Here is an 18,561-nt window from a genome sequence, read left to right on the forward strand (position 1 = left end):
ACAAGCAGATAGTATTGTGAATGAATTAGCAGACCCCTAACTCTCAGAGATTGATTCAAAATAATTCCTATCTATATAATAATGATCAGAGAGATATAATTTGTTAAAAAAAAAAAAAAAAACTGATCTTTCCCAAAAGAATTAACAATGAAGATGAACACTGGGAACAGACTGGACTTCCCTAATTTTTGTTCATTTGTTTATATTTTACATTTAACATTAAACAGGATTCAATTTAAAGTAACATTACAATTTAACTTAATGGTGGAACCAGGCTTTTAACTTAGCTTTGCCTTCAAGCATTCACTTTTCATATATTAAGTGGGTCATGACTCACTCATATAGTTTGAGTGTTCTACTTGCAAAACAAGAAAAAAGAGTCCACTGCAACCCCATCAGTTAAATATCTATATCAGGATAATTTTTGCTTGAGAGTTTCCATTGTTCTTAAGCAAATGTATGTGAATTTTTAACTTCGTTCAATAAAATGACACATTTCTAACTTAAAGGACACCAAAAACCAAACCAAAAGCCCAAAATCCCATGAATGTTGGAAACTAGGAACATCTTTAATTACCTGGTTATCCAAGTAGTTAATCACACCTAAGGTAGTTAACTCCTAATGGATCTAGGTTTTATTATTCATATTACAAGTATAATAATAAGATTTACTTGCTTTAAAATGAAATTAAGTGGAATTAAATGAAATATTGTACAACATAATGACTGTAGTTGATAACAATGTATTGTATTCTTGAAAATTGTTGAGAGAATATGTTTTAAGTGTTCTCATCATAAAAAATAACCATATAAAATAACATATATTTTGAATAGCTCAATTTACCATTCCACAAATGCATACATATTTCAAAACATGTTGTGCATAATAAATATATATAATTTTTATTTCTCAGTTAAATAGAAATAAAAATGTTCAACAAATATTTAAAAATGGAATTAAGGTAGGACAGCAGTCTTTCTGTTTTCTAGATTAATGGTTATAATCTTTCTTGGTTCATAGATCTCTTTGAAAATATGTTGGCAATACAGGCTCTTTTGTAAATATGTTGGAAGTATAGGCCCTTTTTCTAGAAAATTGTACACAAAAAGTCATACTAACAATATTATCAGCTTCTCAGATCCTTTTAAGGATATGCATGTACTCCATCTAGAGATTCCTAGACCCCAAGTTAAGAACCCCTTTTCTAGAGACTTCTTCCTTGTGGGCTACTTCATGAGAAGAAGAGGGAAGGGAAGGCTGGTGGCCTTCCTGCTTGCTCTGCCCTTGCCCCTTCTGTTCTTTGTTAAGTGGCTTATTTGGGAACTTTCTGAGGTTCAGTAGGCATTGCGTCAAAGTCAGATACAAAGCATTCAGGCTGTTTATTTGGGTTCCCAGGTACTAAAAACGCTGGCAATACAGCTAAACTATTTTTGTTTAAAGTGTTATGGATTTTAATTATTTGTTTAAAGTTTGTCAGAGAACTTTATTAAATTTAACTCCTTTCTTTGGAGCAAAACATGTAAAATGAATAATATTATCTGCACACTTATTGTCAGTAGGGACTGAGTGAACTATCATTCCAAATTGCAGTACAACACTACAAACTCATGGCCTAATTCATTGGGACAATGCTAAAGCTCCTGTTGAATTTATATCCATTTCACACTCTAAAATATTTTGGAGCAAAATTTTCCAATGAATGCAAGTATAAACAAGGTCGGCAGAAAATCTCAGAAAGGTTTTGTTTTGTTTTGATTTTTTTTCTCCTAGTTTAGTTTATTCACCTTGAAATAAGCATATAGTTGAAATTATTTTGCTGATATGCACTATGCTTTCAACTTAATTCCAAGCAATGCCTCTAATTAAGTGTTTTAGTAAATTAGATTAAGTTGGGAAGGATTACAGATTCTGTTAGAACACTATATATGACATTGTTGACTCATATATCCAGACAAAAATTACTGTTTCTATAAGAGAACTTTAAATTTAGGATTAAAATCATATTTTAAACACATTTTATGTAACTGATTTCATTTCAGTGCACAATCCCATTATCTTTGAAATTAAACAGGAAGTTTAAACCACATTATTGTTTTTAAAGTGTTGTTCAGTTAAAAATGAATGTGGAAATAACCAATTTCCTATACTAGAAATTATTCCTCCAAATATTTCTATGGAGCAAAATAAAGTGGATATGGAAGGCATTTTTTCTGAAAGAAATAGTATAGTCAAGGAGCTGGGAAATTATTAGAAAGAGGAGCTACTGCTTCTTTATGTTAAAGTATAAACATGCATATTCCCCAAAGATATTTACATAATCTCTCTCTTTTTATAAAAGAAAAATGGAGAAGGCTAGAACCAGATGCAAGAAAGAGTTTTCTTCAAAAAGCCATGGGAGAATCCCATTCACAACCAAAGAATTCGTGGCCATACTATTTTTAATTTCAGCCTGTTCTTTGGAAATGAAAAGGTGAAATGTAGTGGAAAGCATAAGCAAAAAGCTAAAACACTCTGTGGATTTATTTATAACTTCCTTCATGTATGAATACTTAGACTTTACCATAAGGGCATGATCCAGGCATCTGACATGTAGGCGTCTCATTACTTGGGGAGGTAAGGGATTAATTTTTATACTAAAGCTCATATGATGACAAAAAAAAGTTGCAGAATTTTTTTTTTTACCAGTACTGTCTCTAAACCAAGAAGGGGAATTTCAGATTTCTCAACAAATGATCCTTTCATTGCATTGTCCCTTATACCACTTAGGGTGGTTCACCACCATCTCTGAGTCAACACATCTGAGATCAGACTGGATGAGTCTTGTCTTCTGTTTTAGCCTTTGAAATCCATGGAGCAGAATGGACCAGGCCTAGAGTACAGAGTGACCTGGAAGCCACAGGGAGCCCCAGTGGAGTGGGAAGAAGAAACAGTCACAAACCACACGTTGCGGGTGATGACGCCTGCTGTCTATGCCCCTTATGATGTCAAAGTCCAGGCTATCAATCAACTAGGATCTGGGCCTGATCCTCAGTCAGTGACTCTCTATTCTGGAGAAGACTGTAAGTGATGCACTTAAAACTGCTAAGCACGTTAATAACTCTTTTCTCAAATATAGTGTACTTCTACCAACAAATATTTGTGAATAACTACTGCATCCAAAGAGGATGTCCTAGCCGTGGGAGATAAAAAGAAATATGACACATTATTTCTATCTTAGGACTTACTGCAGGACAGTTGATCAGTATAGAGTATATAGAGTACCAAGGAAGTATGTGGAAAATTTCAATTTTATTCAGTTTTCTATAAAGCTGTTTCTACATTGAAAGTCAAAGACCTGGCATTTAAAGCAGCATAACTGTCATAAGATTTTTCAAGTACATTTGCCCTTAGTTGTCAAGGATCCTCTAACAGCCACTTGCTGTCATGCCCTGGGCTTCAGTAGCATGTCTGGAGCTTTGCTAATATTGATGAGATATACACCCAGATTTGTATATAGAATTACACACACACACACACACATATTCTGATACCATGGGAACTGCTGCAAATAGGTTATTGGAAGAAGAAAAAACACTACATTCTGTATTGCTGATGCTGTGAATATTAGGGGTTATTCTCATTGCCTTTCCAGCATGTAAAGGAATAATTTGATCCAAATACAGAAGAAGGTTGAGAATGAGAAATAGCCAACTCATTCCCCACTTACTGTCTAAATCTTCTATCTAATTAAAAGGACACATAACACGTATCACATGTGAATTAAGATAGTATTAGTCTTGACGGCTCTGTGTTTGGTTATTCCTCTGTTGCAAGAACTCCTATAGAAGAGAGATAATATCCACTTCATATCTGCTTACCAATTTAGGTAACGCTCTTAGAACAGTGCCTGACACATAGCATATGCTCAAATGTTGACTTTTGTTAATATTTGATTAATAAAATTCTCAACTAATTTTATTTATATTACTAGTTTAGTTCACTTGCTTCCAAAGGCAAGATGCCCACAGAATAGTTTCTCGTTTTATTTGCCCACATTGTATCTATCTGGAGGGCTACGTTTCTCAGTGTGATACAGGCTGTCCTCTTCTTTAGGGAAACTACTTGAGCTGAGAAACTTCTCTATCATGAGACACTCTCTTGGTTCCATTTGGAATGGGTTTCACGAAAGTGCTTTCTCCAGATGAAACACTATGAAAATCACCTTTTGAAAAGGATCCTAATAATCACATTTGCAGGTTATTGAAAACTAACCAATCTTATACGATTAACAGATCCTGATACAGCTCCAGTGATCCATGGGGTGGACGTTATAAACAGTACATTAGTTAAGGTTACCTGGTCAACAATTCCAAAGGACAGAGTACATGGACGTCTCAAAGGCTACCAGGTTTTTATCATGTTTTTTCTTCTTATTGTTGAATTGATATATTTCCTGAGAATAAAAAAGAACTGATTTCAGAAGAACCCAAAGAGAATCTGCCACCACAACGGATACATTAAAAGATTTTTGTTTTCATTGCAGATAAATTGGTGGAAAACAAAAAGTCTGTTGGATGGAAGAACACATCCCAAAGAAGTGAACGTTCTAAAATTTTCAGGACAAAGAAACTCTGGAATGGTTCCCTCCTTAGATGCCTTTAGTGAATTTCACTTAACAGTCTTAGCCTATAACTCTAAAGGAGCTGGTCCCGAAAGTGAGCCTTATATATTTCAAACCCCAGAAGGAGGTGAGAGGATAATGATGTAGAGTCATGTCAAAAATGGAGGCGATCCATAGCCATATTAAACATTCTTCCTTATAGCTGGGCATGGTGGCTCACACCTGTAATCCCAGCACTTTGGGAGGCCAAGGCAGGTGAATCACTTGAGGTCAGGAGTTCCAAACCAGCCTGGCCAACATGATGAAATCCTGTCTCTACTAAAAGTGGTGGCTCACGCCTGTAATCCCAGCACTTTGAGAGGCCAAGGCGGGCAGATCACGAAGTCAAGAGATCGAGACCATCCTGGCCAACATGGTGAAACCCCGTCTCTACTAAAAATACAGAAAAACTTAGCTGGGTGTGGTGGCGCACGCCTGTAGTCCCAGCTACTCGGGAGGCTGAGGCAGGAGAATTGCTTGTACCCGGGAGGCGGAGGTTGCAGTGAGCCGAGGTCGCGCCACTGCACTCCAGCCTGGCGCCTGGTGACGGAGTGAGACTCTGTCACAAAAAAAAAATTAGCTGGACGTGGTAGTGCACGCCTATAGTCCCAGCTACCCGGGAGGCTGAGGCAGGAGAATTGCTTGAACCCAGGAGGCAGAGGTTGCAGTGATCGGAGATTGTGTCACTGCACTCCATCCAGCTTGGGTGACAGAGTGAGACTCCGTCTCAAAAAAATAAAATAAATAAACATTCTTCCTTATTAGTAGTTAATTAATATTCACTTCAGATGACTTAGCTTGTCAATTTCTATAAAATTTGTAATGTAATAGGGCTTTTAAAAAATTTTTACTAATTTATGGAAGTTTATTTTTGGTCTTGTGTTTTCTAGTACCTGAACAGCCAACTTTTCTCAAGGTCATCAAAGTTGATAAAGATACTGCCACTTTATCCTGGGGACTACCTAAGAAATTAAATGGAAACTTAACTGGCTATCTTTTGCAATATCAGATAAGTAAGTAGAAACTTGGATTGGAATTAACTTGTTAATATTTCATTTTTGGTTGAGTATTCTGTTAGCTACATTGGAAGTCTAATGAACACTTACGCTCATGGTTTGTAAGCTGCCACCAAGTTCAGCCTGCTGCTTGTTTTTATAAATACATTTTTATTACAACATGGCCATGTCCACTTATTTATGTATTGTCTAGAGCTGCTTCTTCCCTGGAATAACAAAGTTGAGTCATCTCAACAGAGACTACGTGGCCTACAAACACTAAATGTTTACCATCTGGCCCTTTAAAGAAAGGTTTGCTTACTCGTTTTAGAAAAAAAGCAGTGTGCTAATGGGTACACAAAACATGTATTTAATGTTTATATGTAAGATGTTGTTTGGAGAAGTAAGAAACATGTAAGAGAGTTATTAAGTGATGTGATGGAGATTCAAAGCACAGGTACCTTCCCCACTACTTCTTCTGCTTCAGATATATGCTTCCAGATTCAATCCTAAATATACTTGTGTTTATCAAATTCTCTATGGGTTGTTCACTGTCTCATGGAGATGATATTGAGAAGACTAAATAATTGTCTTTGGATCATTACTCAGAATGGTCTCAGCCCAGATGCTGCTGAGCAACTAGAGTATTGTGAATGTATTTAAATGAAATCAGGTCATTTTTAATAGTAGCACTTCCCATCTTGAACAGTCCTGAAGTCTAAGCATCATCTTAAAATGGAAATTAGGGCATTGATGTTATAGAAAATTTTAGCATCTCATCATGAAAATTTTAGACTTTGAAGACAGGAATTCTCAAAACACCAGAACGACAGAGACCCAGCATACACTGCTTACAAAAGTCAACTTCATCATAGCCCTGTTGTGCTACTTTCACATCAGCTCAAGACTTCCAGCAATCCAGGTCACATATTCGCTTTAGCTTCTGATGGTTTCTGCTGAAATTAGCACATATGTTTAAATATTTACAGGCATAATCCCAACAGAAGGAGATTTTAGCATATTTGAGTGCTTGCTCTGTAGCAGGATCAGTACTAAGTGTTTCTCTGCATTGCATCATTAAAATAAGAAATTTATTAGATAAGTACTATCACTATTTTATGAAGGAGAGAATTGAAATGTATAGAGTATACTCACATAGAGTCAAACAGTAAAATAAGTGTTAAGTAACAATGCAAAGCAAGATGAGTCCAATTCTAGATGTTGAGATCTTAACCTTATATTATTCCACAAACTGGTTTTCAAAAAAGTTGTAAGAACTGAAGAAATATTTGAAGATTTTTTATCCTAATAAGAAACTCAACTTATTAAATTCCAACCTTCAAATTGATCTATACATAACATTTAAGCTTATTTAAAAACAAGTTCTTAGAACATAGAAGTTGAAATATTAACAATTGTAATGATTATCGAACTGCTTGATATGTGGACTTTAAAATAAAATAATATAAAATTATAAAGTGATCAAAACATTTTAGGTAGTTTATCTTTTTCTTATTGCTATTAGATGTTCTAAATTGTTGCAATTTATATGTATGAGAGCTATATGTATACTCTCCTGAATTATTATATTGATTGTAGTAGGTTTTCAATTAACCTTGTGGTGATTCACAATTATGTTTTCAAAAAATCTAAAAGAGTGATGCTTTCAGCTCCTTCTTTCCAATGTTTGGATGCCTAGTTTTCTTCTTCTTCTTCTTTTTTTTTTTCTTTTTGTGATGGAGTCTCCCTCTGTCACCTAGACTAGACTGCAATGGTATGATCTTGGCTCACTACAACCTCTGCCTCCCAGATCCAAGTGATTCTCCTGCCTCAGCCTCCTGAGTAGCTGAGACTACAGGCATATGCCACCACACCTAGCTAATTTTTGTATTTTTAATAGAGACAGAGTTTCAGCATGTTGGTCAGGATGGTCTGGATCTCTTGACCGCATGATCCTCCCACCTTGGCCTCCCAAAGTGCTGGGATTATAGGCATGAGCCACCGCCCCTGGCCTACTTTTTCTTTTCATTGATTGAATTGCATTTTATGGACCAAAAGAGGTATTTTATGTCAATAATAAATGCATTTTTTAACCTCTATGTTATCTTGGACTGAGAGTCAAGAGGATTTATTCTATATTTTTTCTTGCCACTAGCAGCTGCACTATCTTAGATGTATTTCATCTCTTGGACTATTGTTACAATAATCTTATAACACTCCATGCTCTTACACAAATTTCATGTCTGTGCTGGGTTACAAATTCTTTATTATTTATTTATTTATTTGAGATGGAGTTTCACTCTTGTCATCCAGGCTGGAGTGCAGCGGTGCAATTGGGGCTCACTGCAACCTCCACCTCCCAGGTTCAAGGGATTATCCTGACTCAGCCTCCCGAGTGGCTGGGATTACAGGCACCTGCCACCATGCCCAGCTAATTTTTGTATTATTTATTTTTTTTTTTTTTGGTAGAGACAGGGTTTCACCATGTTGGGCAGGCTGGCCTCAAACTCCTGACCTCATGATCTGCCCACCTCGGCCTCCCAAAGTGCTGGTATTACAGGTATAAGCCACCGTGCCTGGCCTACAAATTCTTTAAAATAAGCTATCTGATCTAGCTTTTTACAATTAGCACTTTACATAATACTTATATTATAAGTAGATATACTTAAATATTTAATATATTCCTTCATTTATTGATTCTATGTGTATTGAGTAGCTATTTAGTGCCATATGTTAAACTAGAAACCATAGAAGACACAAATAAATCATCATCTGAATTATTCTTCCAAAAGGAAATTACAAGTACTTAAGTCAAAGATACAATGAAAATATAATAATGGGGAAAAATCCATTATTAATAATAGGTATCATGAAGCTGGAGCAGTTGTCTCCGATATAGCTCAGGGATTAAGGATGTTTCTCTGGAGTCAAAGGGCATGGTTTGGATTCAAATTCAGTTTGCAAATTTACAGACTCAAGTTTGGAGCAAGGAACTTATTCTTGCTAGACCTCTGTTTTGTCATGCATGATACAGTCATAGTAGTTGTATGTACCTCATAGGATTAAATGAGTTGATGGTTATAAATCATCAAGATATTTTTACATACCACAAGTATAAAGAGAAACAAAAATAATGAAGAACGCAACTTTAATGGTTAAATACTACATTTGAGCTATTGTTCATGTTTATTTCTTTAGTAAATGACACCTACGAGATTGGAGAATTAAATGATATCAACATTACAACTCCATCAAAGCCCAGCTGGCATCTCTCAAACCTCAATGCAACTACCAGGTACAAATTCTACTTGAGGGCTTGCACTTCAAAGGGTTGTGGAAAACCGATCACTGAGGAAAGCTCCACCTTAGGAGAAGGGAGTAAGTACAAGAGGCTTCTCTTTTTAACAGAGGCTTTAAAAAGAGGCTGCATCTTTTTGAACAGTTTCCCTGAAAGGAAAACACTGTACTAGTCATTGTAAATTAGAAATGATTGTGATCTCAATCTGTCTGACCTTCTATTTTCCAGTAACATAGAGGCAGAATTTATTAATCTTGTTTGTAAAGTTCACATTGACTCAATTTATGGATTTCTGCACAATACCAATCAAATTATAGCTTAGTGTATACAAGGTCAGGAACTACAATTTTACTGAATTAAAGTAGAGGATTGTAAGATCACAAAGCTATTCAAAAGGTTAGTAAAGACATATTTTTCTTTTAGAAATGTTCCCATACAGAAAAATGTTTGGCTCTTGCATTGGTAGACATTACAGATCTAATACATCTCACTTCCATGCCTTCACTCTATATACATTGATTCATATGTCAGTTTTGTTTTACTGTCCGATGATGCCCAAAAAGTGGCTTATAAATCTTTGGTTTCACTTGTAACACAATTCTCCTAATGCAATTACACTTTTCTATTTTTTTATACTTTTAATCATTTTCCTTCCCAAATTGCATCTCCAGTTATGATTTTAGCAAGGTTCTTGCTAAGCTTCCTATGATATCAATAGGACCTCTGCAGAAAATCATATCAGAGAAACTGATGTACACACTAATAAGTTAAACAAAGAGAGATTTATGTAGAGTTTAGGCTGTTTAGGCATGGAAGGATATTAGGGGGAGAAAGGAAGGATGTAGAAGGTGGCAGAAAGGGAAACAGTTGTTTATCATGTATTAAGGTTGGTGCAAAAGTAATTGCGGCCCTTGCCATTAAAATGGATTTTCTAATTTATTAAAATAGATTAGAAAAATGGTAGAATCAATGAAAGAAACATCACAAAGGGGCAACAATAGTAAAGAAAATTCAATTGCCTATTATGTATTGAAGATGATCACTGTGTGTGTGAATGGTTATTGATTTGTTTCTACCTCTTATTGTGCCTACTATATCTAACTAACAAAAAACTTCTGTTCTTCTCAGATTCCTTAAATACTTAAAGCCCCTTTTATGTGGGAAAAGTATATAATTCAAATAATTCCTGCCCTAAAACTCAAAAAGTATTCCCAAGGATGAATTGAACACCAAGTGAAATGAAGAACTTATTTCACTGACTGTACTTACTCATAAAAGTTAAACTTAAAGATGGGGATTGAAAACTTTGCAGTAACTATAAGGTTCTTGTTTCTCAAGCATTGAAACCGACATCAAGTGTCCAATACAAAGAAGACAAGTCAGAATGGAGTAGTTCAAACATACAACTTCCACATTTTTAAAAACAGAATTTAAGGCATGGAGTTGGTTGCTATTTTGATAAAACCAAGACCATAATGTGCATGAAAAATGCTAATCCCACTCTTGCCAATTTGAAGCATTTAAGAAAAAATATTCACGGAATTTCCTCACAAGTGTTACACATTCTAGTACATATGCTGGAAAATTTGGGCTTGGTTGCATTCATGCTTGAGAAATTGTTTTTGGAGAATGAAAATGCTGTTCATCTGATTTTATAACTGATGCGGCATCTTTTCTTCAAACTAAAAATGTAACTAATTTGCTGCGTGTCATTTCTTCACTGTCTTATGTGTCAGGAGTTTAAAAATGATTCTTACTAGTGTGTTTGTGCTCTTTTTCAGAAATCTGCATTTTCAGTATTCCAGCTACTACCCCCTTCCCCAGTTGACACTGATGTCTTGCTATATGTACAGGGAAAAAAATATAATCTCTTTTTCCACTAGAGTTCAACATAATCTTTGAAAAAAATACATATTTCCACTGAGGAGATACATCTTGTTATCACTAAGCACTCTAAAAATGATGACTTGTGCAAATTGGAATCTACTACTGTGCATCTTCTTCTTGTTCTGCCTATGTAGCTTATTTCAAGGTCATTTGGTGTTCGTTCAAAAAATAGAATTTGACTGACAAGCATTTTTTCTCTGATTGTTTTTGGGTTGTCACTCTGATTTTCAAGTACATCATATTCCATAATCTTAAGAGAGAAAAAGATGGCGTTAATCAGAAATGTTATTTTTGTGTCATTAGTGGTTTGAATAAATCACTTGCGTTAACTATATTTTTCAAAAGCTTTCACTACTTAATGTTTTACTAATATCCCTGTTTTTCAAGGTCAAAATTGACTGCACTCTGTTTCAATGATGCTTAATCTTGAAAGCTTTGCTCATATAATTGGCCTTATTTTTCTCATGGTGTCATTTTTAATAAAATCTGTTTTGTCATTTAGTAATTATAGAATCAATTTTATTCTATAGTGAAAATGCATAATGAAATATTGATTTGTAACACATACCCAGTTAAGAGTTTCATAAACCCTTGTAGTCTCAGTAAGAAACATATTTTATATCATCGCTAACATTTTCTGGGTTATATTTATTATATTCAGTTGATTCCAGCAAAACTATGGATCACATGCAAAAATATTTTAGATATTTGGTGGCAAGATCAGAAGTTAACATATTATTATTAAACTTGATGTATTTTATCTTCTGCTGTGAGATTCTACTATTAACATATTGATATATTAATATTTTTTGAAAAGTATTAACTTCTAACATCGCTTTCAAAATGTCAGTAAAACCATTCCATTTGTATGTACCTACAAGCCTGCACTTCATATAGTTTGTGCTTCTATAAATTTCAAATATTTAATATATGACCATATTGTAATGCTATTTCATCAGTATTTATGGATAAAACCAAGGCAAAAGTAATATATAGTTAGTTAAGATTATAAGGTTATATGCTGTCAATTATAAGTCAAAAGGCCATATTCAGTTTCCATTAGGTTTGTAAAAATCCAGATTGCAGCAAATTCTATTGTATAATTTTTTTAAATCTATGGTTTTGAACCATTCATGTGACCAGGCAGATCTACAGTACCATTTCATCTTAAATGGCCATGAATTGAGTTCACTTCATTTACTTAATTTCATTATATTAAAAAATAAAGTTGAAATGGTGATTTTCTTGATCTCCCGGCAATTCAAGAACCATCTGAGAAAATATGGTATAAATGACTTTTTTATGCACCTCAAATAACAATATTTTTTAACTTTTTTATGTCCTGTTTTTCCATGATTACAATTTACATGATTTCACTGTGTACATTTCTTAGGTAAAGGTATCGGGAAGATATCAGAAGGAGTAAATCTTACTCAAAAGACTCACCCAATAGAGGTATTTGAGCCGGGAGTTGAACATATAGTTCGCCTCATGACAAAGAATTGGGGTGATAACGATAGCATTTTCCAAGATGTAATTGAGACAAGAGGGAGAGGTGAGAAATGAGATTATATTTGGGGAAGTCTTAGTCAATCTGTGTCCTGTAGAATATTTAGTATTGCGTATGTCCTATATTAAACATAAAAACACTGAGCATATTAGTTATGAAAATCATTATTTCAGTTTGTTTTGACATATTTTTAAATGATCAAAATGAACATTGTTCCACAATAGTCCAACTTATCCTTTATTTTTTTTTGTACCAGAGTTGTTGCGTAAAATTATCCCCTGCTAATTAATACAAGTTAATAACACAAATTAAAAAGAAAAAAAACAAAACAAAACAGAAACCGCCAGGTTCCACGGTCATCTGCTTCTAACCAAGGCGCTTGTGCTTTTGTCTGCTCCTTGCTGTTTCTGAGTTTAACCTCATCTGCCTTCACTATCCTTCTTTGGTTTTTCATCCTCAGAATCAAATACAACTCCAAGAAATTCCTTTTTAAATAAAGAAGGAAAAAATTTATCATTTTTCTCCCACTAACATGTCCTTCAAATTGCATTCCTTCTGGGGTTATTTAAAAAATTGATACTATTTAGTATGTTTAAAAACGATGTCTAATTTTCCCAAATGTTACAGAACACCAAAGACTGTTTCTAGTGTTCAGTGTTGTGACTTCTCTTTCTACAACAGAATATGCTGGTTTATATGATGACATCTCCACTCAAGGCTGGTTCATTGGATTGATGTGTGCGATTGCTCTTCTCACACTAATATTGTTAACTATTTGCTTTGTGAAGAGGAACAGAGGTGGAAAGTACTCAGGTAAAATTGTTTTTTAATTGATTTTCAATTTATAAAATAGCATTTTCTGGGAAGCATTCTTCACAGACATCCTTTTTTAAAAAAGTACACATTCAAGACAAATTTATATTGGCAAATTAGATGTACAATGCACTGAGAGGAAAAACATATTGCAAAATTAACCAAAGAAAATATGTATGGTCTAGAGTATTATTTCCAGCTAGTTACTTGGTTCTAGTTTCCAGCACTTAAAATAAGTTCTAACAAGGTTGGTAATAATTCCAAGCTTCTATTATCCATCTGTAAAATATCAGACATTGAGAGATATATTACTAAGTCACATATATGCTTTAATGTTTTAAGAAATGACCTATCTACAGCATGCCTCTCTCTATGCCTGACATATGTGACTCCTCTTTTCTTTGCACTAGTGCATTCTAATATTACTGGCTCTACTGGTCAACTTTGTTGGAGTTAATCGTTACTAGGAATGTATTTCTTATTACCATGACATGTATTAGATACACTGCTTCTTGAATTAATGAACATATGATACATGAAAACCATCATAGTTGGTAATATGTTTGCCTTTAATTTCATTCAACTTCCAAATTTGCTTTGTCTTTTTCAGATATACATATTGTATCAAAATGATGATGATTATCAGTATTGTTTAGTATTCATGATGCTTTTATATAGGGACAGAGATTTAGACTACACTGTTATTTGTTTCATGGTGTTGAAATTTATGAGAAGTTCCTTATTGGCTTATGATTTATCTAGCAAATATTTATTGGGAACTCATCATCTGCAATAGAAACACTGAGAGTATAATTTCTAGGTTTTTGTAAAATGACATGCATAATTTATGGAGTTAAGCATTTCACTTTTTCATCTGAAGACTGAATGATTTTGAATTAGGTTCACAATAACTATTAAATGTTCTGAATAATTAATGGGAAACGTTAAAGAGTTACAGCATTCTCTTATCCTCAACAAAGAATCATTTGTGAATTGTGGTCCTATCCAGCTTCTAAAAATGTTTCTTCAAATCATACACTGAAAAGAAAAAAAAAAATCAGCATTTCATTTTGTAGGGCAACTAAGAGAATCTACTAGGTCTCTGAATGTAGTCATAAATAGTTCTGTGAAGAACAATTTATATTTGATGGTGTTTCTTTTTTTGTTTTAAGTTGAGGGAACAAGAGATTTTTTAGTCTTATATTCCTCTATTTAGAATAAAATCTAAAGGAAAAATGTCAATGGATAACTGAATATTCATATTGCTCCAAAAATTTTGAGTAAGAGTGATGCAGAACAACCAAATGATGGCGGGGTTTTTTTGTGGTTTTTTTTTTTTGTTTTTTTTTTGAGACAGGGTCTTGCTCTGTTGCCCAGGCTGGAGTGGTGCAGTGGTGCTATCTCAGCTTAGTGCAACCTCTGCCTTCCAGGCTCAAGTGATCCTCCCACCTCAGCCCTTCATATAACTGGGACTACAGGTGGATGCTATCATGCCTGGCTAATTTACATTTTTAATAGTGACAGGGTGTTGGTGTGTTGCCCAGGCTGATTTCAAACTCCTGATCTCAAGTGTTCTGCCTGCCTTGGCCTTCCAAAGTCCTGTGATTACTGGCATGAGCCACCACCCCCAGCCTTGGTTGACTTTTTAAAATCAATTTAGTTTAATGACATAGATCTAATAGGAGCATGTGACATCTTCAGAAATTTCAGATAGTAAAATAAATATTTAGTAATTTGGTCTTCACTGAGAAGTCAAACTAATTTGGGGTCTTCCAATAAGACTTCTTGTTCACATAATATTGAGTAGTCACATGAAAATATGCAACATGCTGCAGGTGTGATGGCAAATAAGTAGAACCCCCAAAATCTTCTCTCTTTTTGTTTAAACAAAGGAGCAATTGATAGGCTATAGATACAGCCACAAAACAATATTGCCTCACTGGTATCAAAAAATTTGAGCAATGTTGTTCTTACTGATTATCTGTCATTCCACAGCACTGGTAAAATGCCTTTAAACAGTCACTGTATTACTTTTCTTTCCTTTTTTTTTTTCTTTTTTAGTTAAAGAAAAGGAAGATTTGCATCCAGATCCAGAAATTCGGTCAGTAAAAGATGAAACCTTTGGTGAATACAGGTAAACATAAGATTCTGTGTTAAAATGTATCAAAACACATATTCATCATGGAAGCTTAAATCAACAAAAAAGTGTTTATTCTTAATAAAAAGGTTACAGAACCATAATGTAATGATCCTATAAAGAATACTTTCTTTCAAATAGGGCCCACTTAAGTACTATCTACCAAATTTCTGTATGTGTGGTGAGAGTGTATAAAGAACTACAGTCTAGGCAGAAGTGTGGGTTAAGACACTTTTCTTGAAGCTCTGTGCCTAACACAAAGGTACTATTTTTATTTAGGTTGACTATTTGGCGTAGCTAAAACATCTTTAGCATGGTCATTATGAACTCAGGTTGTATCCAGTTTGCATCCATATACACATATCTGTATACCTACTGTGTTGCACCTGCAAAGGTAAGTTAGTTGCAAACCCTGTCCTCTAGATGCAACTAATCAGCAGAGAAAAATATCTCTATATGCAAATAACTGTAATAAACTGAATAGAATAAAGGAGCACAAAAGAGCAACTATTTCTGCCCAGGTAGGATTTTGGGAAAAAGGATCATCCAAATGAGATAAGCTAAGCCTTAAAGGATAAAAAAGATTGTTACTGTTAATCACTGGATAGAGGATGACCAAATGTGTGAGGACACATCAGGCAAGGGAGGAATGGCAAGAGTCTAGTCTAAGATAGGTAGGAATCTTTTGGGGGATGTGTTAAATTGTCTAATTCTCCTGTTCTCTCTCCATCTTCCCCTTTCTACTACTCTCTCAACCTCTTAGCTCTTTTTTCTTTTAATGTCATCAATTTTTTTTTCAGCTAACAGAGCTATTGTAAGTTCCAGGTTTATATCAATTTTAGCACATGGGAAATCAGGGCGTATATCAAATAAGAAATTTGATTGGTCCTGATTCTCTCATCCCTGGATTCATCACTCTAGCCAGGGATATGGAATATTTTCATTGGCTAATTGATATACATTTGAGCTTACCCATACTCTACTTTATACTATACTTATTTTTCTGTCTTCTACTTAGACAATATCCTTTTTTCATATTTTTAAATTTCTTAATAAATGACTTTAAAGTCTTTCCAGAATAAAGAACAATAAAGATAAAGAAAGAGAGGAAAAAAAGAATTTTGGGCCTTTACAAATTGTTCTCATTACTGTTGTATTAGTTACCAGTTGCCACATAACAATAACCACAAATTCTTAACAGCTTAAAACAATAAACATTTATCATTTCAATGTCAGCATAATTCAGGAATCCAGACATGGCTTAGCTGGGTGCCTCTGGTTCAGGATCTCTCATTGATATTACAGCAAGGTTTTGACCAGGGCTATGGTTTCCTCTAAAGGTTCAGCCAGAGCACAAGTCATTCCTAGGCCACTCATGTAGCTGTTGGCAGGATATAGTTCCATACAGACTGTTGGACTAAGGGCTTCAGTTCTTCACAGACCAGAGGTCATTCCTAATTCCATACCAGGTGCATCTCTTCATAGGGCTATTCACAACATGGCAGCTGGCTTCCTTCAGATTGACTGAGCCAGAGAGCAACAGAGAGCACCCAAGTTGGAAGCCACAGTCCTTTTGTAACCTAATCTTGGAAGTGATATCCCATCAATTTTGTTGTATTCTATAGGAGCAAGTCAATAAGTTTAGCCCACAGCCCAAGGGAAGAGGATTACACAAGGCACAAATTCCATGAGGCAATGATCATTGAGGACCTTCAACAACTTTTCAAAAGCTGAGGCAGGAGAATTGCTTGAACTCAGGAGTCGGAGTTTGCAGTGAGCCGAGATTGTGCCACTGCACTCCAGCCTGGGCAACAGAGTGAGACTCCATCTCAAAAAACAAAAAAAGAAAACTTGTGAAAGACAGTATTAGCTCAGTTTTACAGGCAAGAAAACAAAAACAATACCCATTTCCCCACACCCTGCTGCTGCTTTTTAAAGATAGCTAACATCATCCCCTGCATTATTTCCTATGGCATCCCTTTATAGTAGTTGATGTGTTTTCCAACCTCTTTCCCCAAAACTACACATTTATCAGGAAAATGTCTACTTTCCACGTTATCCCAGGAGACACTTTTATAAGATGCTGTGCCCTTGCATAACATGAGTCCTAATCCTTCTAGCTTCTGATCATAGTTCCTTTTGTTATTTTTCTTTACTCTTCATTACCTGGTTCCTCCACCAATGCCTTATCTTTTTTCTTGATTTGTTTCTGTAACTGCAGTATCCTAATTCAAAAGCCAACTATCATATCAGTCAGGGTAGCCTGTGTTATGCTGCTGTCAAAACAACTCCAAAAGCATTTTCTTTGTCAAGTTGTGTGTCCCACAGAGATTGCTGTTTTCATCCTAGTCACTTAGGAGCACTGGCTGTTAGATGAGGATCCAGGGTCGCCACAGCAGAGAAAACAGAATGTAGCAAAGTGAGCACTGGAAGGGACACATGTCACCTTTGCTCACTTTTTTTTTTAAACTAAAGAAAATTCCATGGTGGCATATAACACAGATTAAACCATCCTGTTTTATTCCCAGAAACCTGACATATCTGATGAATAGCACTGATGAATACCACAAATTATAAAGTGATATATGTACATCTAAATTACATTCCAAATGCTTCATTTATCAAATTTTATAAAATCATTTTATATGATGTATAGCTTCATAGTGTAATACTAGTTGGTACTGAAAAATATCTTGATCTAAAATTTAGAAGATCATACCATTTGATAAGCATTTTACTAATGGAGTTGCTTCTGTTCATGAATAAAACTCCTACCATAAATATAGTTTACTTATTTATGTTCTTACCAGCCATTTCTTTCTGCCTTAAAATGTAACAAACTTGAGTTTTTAACTGTATTAAAGAAAGTTATTTGGTTTTGAAAACAGAATATGATTGATATTTAAAAGAAAACTTTTTGGAAGGATATAAGAGAATCAAAAGGATCAGAAGTAAAGACAGAAAATGAAGACTTGGAGGCCAGGAGCTCCAAAAGTTCACAAAAGCAAGAGAAATTGCATGTGTTCTCTGTCTGAGTCCACTAGGGGCTGCTGTAACAAAATATCATAAATTGGGTGGCTTATAAAGAACAGAAACTTAACTTCTCATAGCTCTGGATTCTGGGAAGCCTAAGCTCTGGATTCTGGGTGACAGCACCTTCTCATTGTGTCCTCACATCATGGAAGGGGTAGGGCAGCTCTCTGGGGCCTCTTCTCTAAGGGTACTCATCTCATTCACGAGGGCTTCACGTTTATGGCCTAATCACTTCCCAAAGTCTCCAC

At 34.9% G+C, this 18,561-nt stretch overlaps 1 protein-coding gene across 9 annotated transcripts in view; it reads left to right on the plus strand.

The window, feature by feature from the left end:
- The window catches only part of LOC105734295 (neural cell adhesion molecule L1-like protein), a 204,659-nt gene that overhangs the window by 181,793 nt on the left and 4,305 nt on the right, over positions 1-18,561 (plus strand). For 8 of the 9 annotated variants that reach the window (XM_064361918.1, XM_064361922.1, XM_064361926.1 and 5 more), the window contains 8 exons: positions 2,838-3,060; positions 4,273-4,388; positions 4,524-4,728; positions 5,531-5,653; positions 8,834-9,013; positions 12,214-12,375; positions 13,012-13,143; positions 15,205-15,277. In XM_064361918.1, the coding sequence (XP_064217988.1) occupies positions 2,838-3,060; positions 4,273-4,388; positions 4,524-4,728; positions 5,531-5,653; positions 8,834-9,013; positions 12,214-12,375; positions 13,012-13,143; positions 15,205-15,277 (1,214 nt within the window). The remainder of the gene's footprint in view (positions 1-2,837; positions 3,061-4,272; positions 4,389-4,523; positions 4,729-5,530; positions 5,654-8,833; positions 9,014-12,213; positions 12,376-13,011; positions 13,144-15,204; positions 15,278-18,561) is intronic. The other variant, XM_064361927.1, reaches the window with a different exon arrangement.

Source organism: Aotus nancymaae, unplaced genomic scaffold, assembly GCF_030222135.1.
Source record: "Aotus nancymaae isolate 86718 unplaced genomic scaffold, 86718_ANA_hifiasm-v0.15.2.pri h1tg000046l, whole genome shotgun sequence".
NCBI classification, from domain to species: domain Eukaryota; kingdom Metazoa; phylum Chordata; class Mammalia; order Primates; family Aotidae; genus Aotus; species Aotus nancymaae.